This window comes from Desmodus rotundus, chromosome 12, assembly GCF_022682495.2.
Source record: "Desmodus rotundus isolate HL8 chromosome 12, HLdesRot8A.1, whole genome shotgun sequence".
In the NCBI taxonomy this organism is placed as follows: Eukaryota; Metazoa; Chordata; class Mammalia; order Chiroptera; family Phyllostomidae; genus Desmodus; species Desmodus rotundus.
Window position 1 is genome coordinate 66,100,875 of NC_071398.1, and position 12,031 is coordinate 66,112,905.

Sequence of the window (12,031 nt, forward strand, 5' to 3'; positions counted from 1 at the left end):
GAGGCTGCAGGGGCGAGGACCAGGTCGCAGCCCCGCACGGCGCGGCCGCACCGCCTCTCCCGCCGCTGCCGTCAGAGCGATCCGCCGCGAGGGGCCGGGGGCGGCTAGGAGGAGGGCCTGACGGCGGTCGGCGGCCCGGCCGACCTCTGCCCGCGGAGGCGCGGCTGCTCCCGCGCGCCCGGGGCCGCCTCCTCCCCGGAGCTGAGCGAGGAATGAGCAGGCGCCGGCCCCGGGCTTTAGGACCGAGGGGCCGCGGCTCGGCTGCTCCCCACGCTGCGGAGCCGCAGGGGCTCGGTCACCGCGACCGGGCGCGGCGCGGGCAGCGGCGGCCTCGCTCCGGGGGAAGGCACCGGGGTTAACTTCGCCGGCAGCGGGAGGAGGAGGAGGAGCCGGCGGGGGCGGCCCCGCGCTCCCTCCCCCTCGCACGCCGGGGCTTCTCAGTGGCCGCCGGAGGAGGAAGTTCCGCTCCCTGACAGAGCCGTGCGGTAGCAACGGCGGCAGCGGCGGCAGCGGCCGGGAGGGCGCTGGTACTCGGGACGCGGACGCCCTTCGCGCCCGCCGTCCACTAGGCAGCGTCGGAGCTCCGGCCGGAGCCGCGAGCCGGGGGGCCGCGTCGGGGACCTTCTGTCACTTCGCCCCGCGCCGCTGCTCGGGCTTCCTGGGGAGGTGGGAGACCGCCCTCCCTGTTGGCCGACTTCCGAGGAGACCCTGATTTTTCCATCACTGCGGGCGAGCGGTTGTGGAATCGAAGCAGCAGAGGAGGCGAAGTGGACCTTCTGCAACTCCTCGGATCTGGTCAGGCCCCCCGCGGGGGCGGGAGACCACGCTGGAGCATCCACTGGGGTGCAGGAATGGAAGAACCCACCTTGCATCTTCTCTGCGGTGTTGCTCGCCTGATCCACCCTTAGGAATGAGAAGGACACTTTTAAGAACCCCGATGAGGTCCTGAAAGCCAAATGGCAAAGAAGATACGACAGGACATAAACTAGTGATCGTTTGGGGGGCCACACGCGTTTCTGAATGTAATTGGACGAGCATGGGAGAGGTACCCTATTAAAAAGCACAACAGTCCTTTACAAGGAGAAAAATTGAATTTCCCCATTTTTGCCAAGATTTTGAAGACTGTTCAATGTATTGTACATTTGATGTAAGATGACAACTTTATAAAATATTCTGTGCTAGAGCGTAAACGATGACTACCCCAGCCCTGCTGCCCCTGTCTGGACGAAGGATACCACCCCTGAACTTGGGGCCGCCTTCCTTCCCACATCACAGAGCTACCCTGAGACTTTCTGAGAAGTTTATCCTCCTCCTTATTTTAAGTGCCTTCATCACCCTGTGTTTTGGGGCATTCTTCTTCCTTCCAGACTCTTCAAAACACAAACGCTTTGATCTGGGTTTGGAAGATGTGTTAATTCCTCATGTAGATGCCAACAAAGGGGCTAAAAACCCTGGAGCCTTCCTGATTCATGGACCCGATGAACATAGACACAGGTTTGTTTATTTCAGAAGTTCTGGTATTAACATTTGGCAGAGCAAGGTATGGTTTATTGCATCAGATAACCTCTTTTGTCCTCCCACCCCCACCCCGCACCCCCTGCAGTAAAATGTAATTTTCCGAGTCCTGAGACTTATTTCAAAACTGGTTGAGTAGAACCATAGACTGAAAGGGCCCCTAGAGCCCCATCTAAAGTCCAGCTCCTTCGTTTTATATAGGAGAAACATTTGTGTCCGGAGGTAACCTAAAAAAAAAGTGACATATGTGGTGCCTTCGTTTATTGAGAATGTGTTGCATTCAGTCGTTGTGCCGCCCAGTGAAATAGGTGTATTGAGTCCTGACAGCTTCTATGGGTCGGTCAAGTACCTATTTAATTTAGAAGATTATCTGGTAAAGGGTTCACATTCTTTCAAATCACCAAATCTGAAGTGCGCTAGCTCTAGGGAGAGTTTGGCCAAATTTGGATAAACTGGGAGCTCTAGTTACAGTATTTTAAAATCGTTTGTGTCATTTGTATCAAAAGAAGTTTGGGAAAGTAGTTTAGTTTTCTCAAACCTGCACTTTTTAAAAAATCTGCTAAATCTTTCCCCTCTTTTCTCTGTTTCTTAAAATAATTTTGAGTATGTGGTGAAAGTCATATGCTTGAATTCTTTTCAACTGACATTAGTTTTAACTTCTTATCAAGCAGGAGGTTTTGGAGAAAGCTTAGGTTCAAATGTGAGCCTAGGTTAAATCCTTGGGGAAACGCACTGTTGTAGCGAGAGCTTGTTTTTTCCTTTTTCCTCAATCTTGTTAATTTATTATTTCCTTGCCAGTTCTTTTACTTTTGGCTAAACCTTATGGAATAGTTCTAACATTGTCTCATGCCATTCTTTTGTAACTAAATTATTTTGGAATTTTTGCCATCATTTCCAACTCCTATACTCTTTTGTATTTGTTTCTTTTATTTTGCCTTCTGCTCTTTGCGACGTCAAGAAAAATCTGATGTGGTTTGTGAAATATGTTGCTGAAAATTAACACTGAAAGTACGTGTTTTCCTTGAAAATCTTATTTCCCGTGGTATTTGTATAAACTATGATAAGTAGTTGAAAAAAAATTTTTTGAGCTCTTTGATGGCCGTGCATTAACATTATTTAACTCTGTCTGCCCAATGTTAAGCAGTTTCCCTTATATTTTAAGTGTGGTCTAAAGGTTAAAAATATATATGGTTTATATATATTTAATCTTCTAGTTTAAAAAGTCACATAGAAAAATTCTCAGTTAAGTGGAAATAAGATTTAAAATTTGAATGAAAATCAGATATTTTTAAAATATCACATTTTTAAAATGCACATTTTTAAAAGCCTACTCAAATCTCTTAAATAAGAGTTCTGAAATTTATATAGCCTGTGCGTTGCTATCCAGAACTATTGGGTTCCTGAGTTTGCAGTGAGAGATTGATTATTGAATTCGGATAGCAAGGGGTAGTAGTAAGTGAGCCAAATCCTGAGTTTTGGGTAGTGAGAGTCTGAGTAGCAAGTGATACATATGAGAATTTATTCAAATCTCTCTGGTTCCTGAGTTCTGGAAAGCAAGAATTCAAGTAGAGTTCAGGTAGGGAGGGACCTCTGTGCATACATTTCTGGGCTTTATCAGTTAGTTTTTATATTTGCTTAGTATGTTATCAGTTGTTGCTTAGCCATATCTGAAAACACAGGCTATAGTGATAAGAATTCTTGTAATTGGAGCAATGAAGTACATTTCAAATTATAGATCATTCAAGCAGTAAGTTCAAACGTAAGACACAAAACATCAAATCAGTTAAACACCAATTTATTTAAAAATTATTCAGAAAATAGCATTTTAACAGAATTAGTTGGTATTAAGATCATACCTAATTTGGGTGTGGGTCAAAAAAAACTTTCTTAATTTGGAAAATATAAACTGATAATTTAATTTTGCATGTATGGAGAAAGGTGCAGGATAGAGGGATGAGGGTAAGTTAAATCATGGCCATTATTTTTAAAAAATATTTTATTTATTTATTTTTAGAGAGAGGAAGGGAGAGAGAAAAGGAGAGAGAGACAATGATATGTGAGAGAAACATTAATCGGTTGCCTCTCTCACGCCCCCAACCAAGGAGCTGGCCCACAACTCAGGGATGTGCCCCTACTGGTATTGAACCGGGGACCCTTTGGTTCACAGGCCGGCACTCAGTCACTGAGCCACACCAGCCAGGACCCATTATTTCTTATTCATGGTATTTAAGGGATACTTTTTGAATTGGCTTTTCTTTATTAATGAATTAGTTTATTATATTAGTTAAGTGCTTAAGCTCTGGAGTTAGGCTACATGGATTCACACCCTTCTTTGTTACTGATTAGAATTGTGCTCTTGAGCAAATTTTTAAACTTTATACCTAAGTTGCTTCCTTTGGATGACAGTGGCATCCATTGATACTTTACAGATTGTTATACTGAATGAGATCGTTCATGCAAACTTCTTAACATAGTTCCTAGCATTTAGTAAATGCCCAATAAATACTAGCTATTATTATTATCAATGATTATAGTTTTAATTGAATATTTTAATTCTGAGTCTTCTTACCTTTAAATACTGTATGTTTCTGAAAAGTTGGGTACAGATTAATATTTTAAAAGCACGTTAGAACCTTATTGTCTAAAGGAACATTTTATAACCAAACTAGTTAGCCACAAGTGTGTATTGTATGTCTACAGTGGTCAGACCCTGCTTTTATGGACCATCTGGGGGGTGTTGTGCAATAAATGAATACATTTACTTTTGAGGTGTGATGAGTGTGTTAGGGAGTTGTTCTCGGTGCTATCAGAGCACACATGGTGTGATTTAGCCCGCGGAGGCCCCAGTGTGGGGTGGAGGCCCCAGTGTGGGGGTGGAGTCCCCAGTGTGGGGTGGAGTCCCCAGTGTGGGGGTGGAGTCCCCGGGGGTGGCATTGGAATAGGGAAGACCCCCTTGAGGAAGCACTGGCTCCAACACCGGGAGCAAGTAGGAGATCTCTGAGTAAAGTAGAGATGTGGGGAAAAGGTCAAAGCAGAGGACAATGATGTGTGTGAGCCTTTAGGTAAAAAACTTGGCATCATTGGGGACTTGAGAAATACTCAGTATGGCTGATGTAGAGATGGCAGTGGGGGGGCTAGGTGAAGAGATTAGAAGGGAGATCAGATTCGGCCTCCTCATTGTTTGAAAAGTTTGAGTTAGCTGCCAGCATTCACATATCAGGAGATTGCATGTAAAAGTCTGGACTTCTGATTTCTCCTGTAAAACTAGAGGTAATGGTGACACCCACGTTTGTGTTTTCAGAGGGCAGCACTCGGCTGAATCTGGGTAGCAGCTACTGTCTCTGGAGGGACATGTGCTCCTCACTTTATGCCATTCAATTAAATTGCCAGAGAAGTAAGTCTAATAAATCAATATATTTTTAAAAGATTTTATTTATTTATTTTTAGGGAGAGGGGAAGGGAGGGAGAAAGAGTGCAAGAAGCCTGGATCAGTTGCCTCTCTCCAATGCCCCTGACCCTGGGCCCAACCAGCAACCCAGGCATGTGCCCTGACCAGGAATCCATGGGCAACCTTTCACTTTGCGGGATTGATGCCCAACCAACCGAGCCACGTTGGTCAGGGCTAGTGAATCGGTATTTACCCTGCGTGTTGTTGAGTTTGGAATCTCTAGGCAGTATCCTGGAGAGTTTGTAAAGTGTGTCTGTGGAAGTCATTGAAGGGTTTTCATTAAAACAAGGGAATGACTTAATTATTGAGAAATTAAAAGAAATGAATTACTTGGGTTGCAGTATAATCACGGATTGGAGAGGAGCAGGAGATGTAGTGAAATCAGTTAGGTGGTTCTAGGTCACAGGATATTACTGGCTTAGACCACAAGGAAGGAGAAAAATTAATGGAGGAAAGTGCTCGATTCAAGAGCTGTTCCACTGTTGTTTCACAGAATTGGTGGTTGATTGACTCTGGGGACTATGGTAGAAGGAGTCCAGGATAACTCCCAGTTTCTGGGTGTCATGGCTGTGGGTTACTAAGAAATACATAATATTTAATTCTATTTAGATTTATGTAATGGTGATTGCTAGGGGGAGGGGGTGTAAGGGGACTAAATGGTAATGGAAAAAATACACTAAAGATTAATGCAATTGATGTTAAATGAATTTAAGATAAAGTATTTTCATCAGAAAACCTGTATGTTACCTTCTATTTAGTGGTTCATAAATCATTCAGCTCATACCTTCCAGATGATAATCATGAAGTGTGTAGTTTGGTGTTGATGATAGTCATTTTTAGCATCTGTAATTATAAAGTAACCAAAACAAGTTGTGATGCACATGAATGTTGTTAAAAATATATACTGATACACATGAATTATTGTGTTCATAATTTCTTTATAATATGGACCTCATTAAAATTTTACTTACTGATTTCTTTCATTTTTAGAAACTAACACTTGTTTTAAGTAATGGCATTAATATAAATGGGCTTTGTGGTTTTGTTTTGTTTTTTAAATACTTATTTGAATTGTCAGCAAGTTTCATCCACCAGTCAGGATGTTGTTAGTGTGAATTGAATACTTGAGGGTTGGGCGTATGTTAATTTCTGATTATTTACTCAAACAGAAAGAACATAGGTTTAGGAGTTATTTACTCAAACAGAAAGAAGATAGGCTTAGGAGTTAGAACATTGCCCAAAGTTGCCCCTTGCTTCTAGTAAGTATCTGTGTGCCATTGAACTAGACAATCACTCTGAACCTGTGTTGGCCAATATGGTAGTCACTAGTGATATGTGACTATTAAAATTGAAATGTGGCTAGTTCAAACTGCAGCATGCTTTAGTGGGAGTTACTCAAGTTTTTCTTGTCATGATTTGTATTTTTTGCTTGATTCAGTCTTGCTTTTCCTTGCAAAATTAGAGATTTAAAACCTCACTGTTATGATTTAAATTTTCTTTCTTTTCTTATTTCATACCTCTTCCGTTCTTTTTTCACCTATTCTGTTCTTATACTTAGGGCTTTCTGCTCCTGTTTTGGGGAGGTTACATAATTTTATCCTGTAAGTCTGCTGAACTTTTCCTTGTTGTATATTTCCCCTCATTGGCTTATGGCTATTTTTTCTAGTTCTCTTTACTCAGATGTGACTAAGGTAGGTCTGTTTATACTTGATATTTATCAACAGTCTGTGATATAGATGCTTTTGTTGCATTTTTTTGTCTACTTATATATTGAGTGAATACCGTTTTCAACTGTGTACTTGGTCAGTTGATCTATGCAGCTCCCAGTCTGTGTTTTCTGTTCTACTATGATGGTGCAGTCTTTTGTCCTCTCAGTTGTTTTGGTGATGGAGTAGGTTTTATGTCATTCCCGAATTCAGAGTACAATTAATTGGCAGCGTGGGCAGCTACTGAGACTTTGTGTCTTGTCCCTTACCACCCAGAATGCGGTTTTTCGTTCCCATGCACTTCGTTTCCCCTGTGCTCCAGGAGCTGCTCTCACAAAAGCCTAGCTGGTTAGACAGTGAGTCAGGAACTGGGAAGAGTCTGTGGGGAAAGGCAGGTTGAACAGTGCTCTGCCTGCATGGAGCTCTCTGTCTTGTTTTCTCATCGCTAGAGACCCTTGGTCTCTGAGATAAGTTACCATTGGGGTAGGGTAGTAGTTTGGGGGCATTTTTTGTTTGGTGAGGTAAGGCTTGGTGTTCTGTATATTCTAGGTATGGTTACAAGTTAGGTAAACAGTTATTTCAGACTCTGACATGATGGCTCTTACTTCTTTGATAGTCTGAGTTTTTTATTATTTTCATCATCTTTCCAGAGTGTTAATAGTTATTTGGAAGAGGCTGTATTTTGGGGCTGCTCACCAGATGATGTTTTGTATACTCTCCTTTAATACCTACTTCTGATCCTAAGCAAAGTGACAATGGCTTTGCTTCTTTTTTTAGTTTAGCATTGTAAAATCACTGGTCATCAGAATGTTTTCCATTCTTCTCAGAAACGGATGAAGCATTAGTATGGTATGATCAAAATGCAGGGTGCCGAGGTAGAAGTCCTGATTTTTATGTCGATCAGTAAGTGCTGGAAGTTCTAGGAAATGACATACTACACAATGCCCCACAAGTTGAATGTTAATAGAGGAACAGTATTTATTGGATGAAGTAAAATGTTTTAAGGAAATAAAATTTATTCAAGCATTAATTTATTTGCCTTAAAAGCTCTATTAGCCTTTGCAGAATTTCTCTGGGATCCTATAAGAAGTGTTCTAGGGCGATGAAATGTTTATTTACTCTTATTTATTAATATTTCTTTTGGACTTTTCTTATTAAAGGATCAAACACACAATCTCAGAATATTCCTTCCAAACTATTAACATAGACTTATATTAATTACGTAAGTTCCTATAACATGTAGTTTAAAATTAGATGTTGTTTTTATAATTATTTATTGTAAAACCATGCTTGAAATTACTTTGAACGATATGCACTTAATTTTATTTCCTAATAGTATTCTTTGATCTACATTATTCTTGTTAATGTTAATTTATCTATTAACAGCTGAGATTGCCCAAATTCACATATATTCTTTTACCTCTCCTGCCTCTAGGTAGCCTTTTCCTGTGTACTTTTATCTTTCTCAAGTATTGTCTATGATTACAGCTTTATGGTCATTTGCATATTTACCTGTTTCTCCCAATAGAACATGAGCTCCTTGAGGACAAATGACTCTCTTATTTATTTTATATCTCCAATGCTTGAAATGTCCTTAGTAAAAGTGAATACCTATTGAATAAATGATGTCCATGGCGTGGTGACAATTTCCACGAGAGAAGGTATAAGCAGAATGAAGGAAGAATTGAGAGAAGAGTGCTAGAGTAGGAGGGATGATGTCTGAAAGTGAGAAGGATACAGTTTTAATAAAGGCCCTTTATAACAAATAATTTTAAAAATTAGGGAATAATTTGTTTTGACCCTAACTAGAGCATACTTATTCCTATAAATGTATCTAAGGTATTTTGCATACCCTCACATTGAGTTTCTCTGTGTTTAGGAAAAAAGGAAGGAAACAAAGAGCATGTGACGAGTGTTTTTCACATACTTAACCGTTAGTCTTCACATTAGATCAGAAAGTTTGGTATTACTAATCTCATTTTTACAATACGGGTACCTAAAACGTAGACCATACTAAAGTTGGAAAGTTGGCACCACAGAAGCCAAACATCTTATCCCCTAGTGCGTGGTAAACATTAATGTAATCAACTGGGTAAACGTTATGTGTGCAATTATTTGAAAATTATCAAAATGTTTGGGCTGACTCTACATATTTATTGGCTAGGACAATCATTTTGCTACTTTCATTTTCCATAATGTCATAATTCAGTCATAAAAGTTTATCTTGATTGCCATTGATTTTTTTACTGGAACTTTTTTCTTTTAGAACATGGCTGTCATGAAGAATGTGCTGGAGATTTATTTGAAGATTGGGTTTTAGAATTTATGATAAAGAAATCTCTTCAAAGGGCATTCATTCCAGTGATCTACCTTGGAATTTTATGTAGTCCAGAAGGAAAGCACCATTGTATGTTTAAAAGTACATTGGGCTCAGTGTTAAGAAATAGAGGCTCTAGTTTCAGCATTGTCCTTACTTGTTGGAGTCCATTTAGATAGGCTGTTAACCTCCCTGTGCCTTATTTATAAATCGAGGAAATTGAATGAATCTTGAAAGATTCCTTCTAGCTTATACATATGAACTGCGAGTAATTTTATGAAATTGGGAACTGAAGAATGCACAGTAATTTAGTTCAAGACATCACAAATACTGTGAAAATAAAATGTATTCTAAATAGAATTAGCAGTGACTTTTTAAAAAAAATCCCCATGCAAGGATGTGTTAATTGATTTTGAAGAGAGAGGGAGAAGAGAAGGGAGAGGGGGAGGAAAGGGAGGGAAGGAAGGAAAGAGGGAGAAGAGAAGGGAGGGGGGAGGAAAGGGAGGGAAGGGAGGAGAAAGGGAGGAAGGGAGAAAAGGGAGGGAAGGAAGAAGAGAGGGAGGAAGGGCAGGAGGGGCAGGAGGGGCAGGAGGGGTGGAAAGAGAAAGAGAAACACTGATCAGTTGGTTGCCTTCCCAGTAGGTGCCCCCACTGGGATCAAACCCACAGCCTAGTATGTGTCCTGACTGGGAATTGAACCTGTAACCTTTTGGTTATAGGCTGACACCAACCGAGCCACCCAGCCAGGGTTATTTTTATATATAAAAATTAAGATTTAAAAAATAATTTTATGAATGACTATAATTTATTTATATATTAGAGTAAACCCTTCCCCTCCTTGTCCATGGTTTTGCCATTTGTGGTTTTAGTTACTTGTGGACAACCATAGTCAAAAATATTAAATGGGAAACTTCAGAAATAAACAATTCATAAGTTTTAAATTGTTCTTTGTTCTGAGTGGTGTGATGAAATCCCACGCCATCCCACTCTGTCCCTTCTGGAAGTGACTCATGCTTTTGTCCAGCGTGTCCATGCTGTATGCACACTACCTGTACGTTAGTCACTAAGCCCTCACAGCTACTGGATTGTCCCGGTGTTGCGATGTTTGTGTTTAAATCACCCTTATTTCACATAATAATGGCCCCAGAGCGAAAGAGTGTGATGCTGACAACTCAGTTAGGCCAGATTGAAGCCACGCATGCTTTCTCTAAGTGAAAAGGTGTGTGTGTATAGGAAAAATCGTAACATATGTAGAGTTTGGTACCCTCCGCAGTTTCAGGCATCCACTGGGGGTCTTGGAATATGTCTCCTGTGGATAAGGGGAGACTACTGTATATGGTTATTTATATAATGAAATCTGTACCAACTTAAAAGTAAATGAATGAAATGCCGTCCTGTACATTTGTTTTTCATAAGTTTAAAAGTAAAATTTGTTGAACATTTTATATACTAGACTGAAGGTAATAGGTGTATTTTCAAAAGTATTTGCAAGTGTCATTTTTGTGCACTGTTAACAGTTATATCTCTCCACTTATATAAGACTTTAGGATAGAGTTTGTGGAAAATAAGAGTCCTTTAGTAATTCAGGCCTCAGACCTTGTGAAATTTTATTTCATTTAAGACTGTAATTTCCTAACCTTAATATTGAGAAATGCCTTTCAAAATGTCTCTTCTGTTTTCCATATCTTAACAAGCACTTTAGGGACAAGTTATATAGTTTTTAAAAAAGGGTATGAAGTAATCTGGAGACTATAAAGACCAATTTGTATTGTTTTCTTTTTATATTTTTGACATTTACATATTTATAAAATCAACCTCTGTTACTTACGCAGATATCTTGACAGCTCCTTAGTGATAACTGCTGTTACCATTTAAAAAATGTTGGTCACCTTTATTCGGCAAATTTTTTGAGTAGGTATTATATACTAAGCATTATAGTAGTATTGGGAATTATTGTAGAATAGTATAGATGATTAATTTTGACTCAGACACTACTGAAAATTTAAATCTTAGGTTCAAATCTTACCATTTTAAAGCATATATTATCCTTGGAGTCAGATTCTAGGGGTTCTTAAAGATATTTTTTCATCTGGGTGAGACTCTGGTGCATGCATTTAGGTTATTGGCATGTTTTGAGAGTTCAGATAAATTACTACTTTATCTTTCATCCTTTTTGGTTTTTTCTCTGTAGGCATTTATGTCATTGACTTATGCATTTCTGGCAAATGGACTAGGTTATCTGGATGTAAAGTGCAGTGCTCCTGCAGCTTTTTTCAGTAAGGAACTAGACCCTAGCATCTGAAAAAATATGCTAATCATTGCGTTAAATTGAGATCTGGCGTAATTGTGTATATTTGTGTCTCTAAAACGATTTCTGTATAACTATATGGTTATGTTTGGTTAGTTTATAAGGTTATATGTGCATACGTGACTCTTTCAATTGCTTGGCAGTAAGGTGGCATCTGATATGAAATTTATATCTCTTTGGTGTGTATCTGTTGTATGTATAATAGTGTGAATTATTTTTCTGTCAATCTGTGATGTCATTATAAAACATTTCCGTTCTTCAGGACCTAGATTTTTCCCTGTACTTAAAAAGATTGGTAATACTGAGGGTGTGGAGAGCACTGAGCAGCAGGTTCATCTTGTGCTAATACTGTCCGTGTGAGTCTAAATTAGTAAGAGTTTTTGTGAAGAACAATTTAGTAGTATCAGCTAATTGGAAGTATATATTCTTTGATCCAGCAATTCTTCTAAAAACTTATTCTTGGTAAATCTTCACATCAGTGCACAAAGTGATGTTCAAGAATGTCCCCTGAAGCCAAAACATGACATACCATAAATGATCCAAGTGTCTGTCAACAGGGGATTAGTTAAATAAATGACAGCATATCACTATATTATTCTTTTTTAACCCCTCTACGGATTTGTCTGGTTATTCTCAAAAGCATCATACTATGTAGTTTCATAGTGTTTTAGTAGTATGTTTTGATATCTGGGATATATTCTTTTTATCATTCTTACTTTTTAAGAAGTTATAAGCAT

General features: G+C 39.7%; 1 protein-coding gene across 1 annotated transcript in view; it reads left to right on the forward strand.

Moving 5' to 3' along the window:
• Positions 1 to 208: 208 nt before the first annotated feature.
• The window catches only part of MAN1A2 (mannosidase alpha class 1A member 2), a 123,975-nt gene continuing 112,152 nt past the window's right edge, over positions 209 to 12,031 (forward strand). Inside the window, exon 1 of the mRNA XM_024570613.4 lies at positions 209 to 1,494. Within this exon, the coding sequence (XP_024426381.1) occupies positions 1,193 to 1,494 (302 nt within the window). The 5' untranslated portion in view covers positions 209 to 1,192. The remainder of the gene's footprint in view (positions 1,495 to 12,031) is intronic.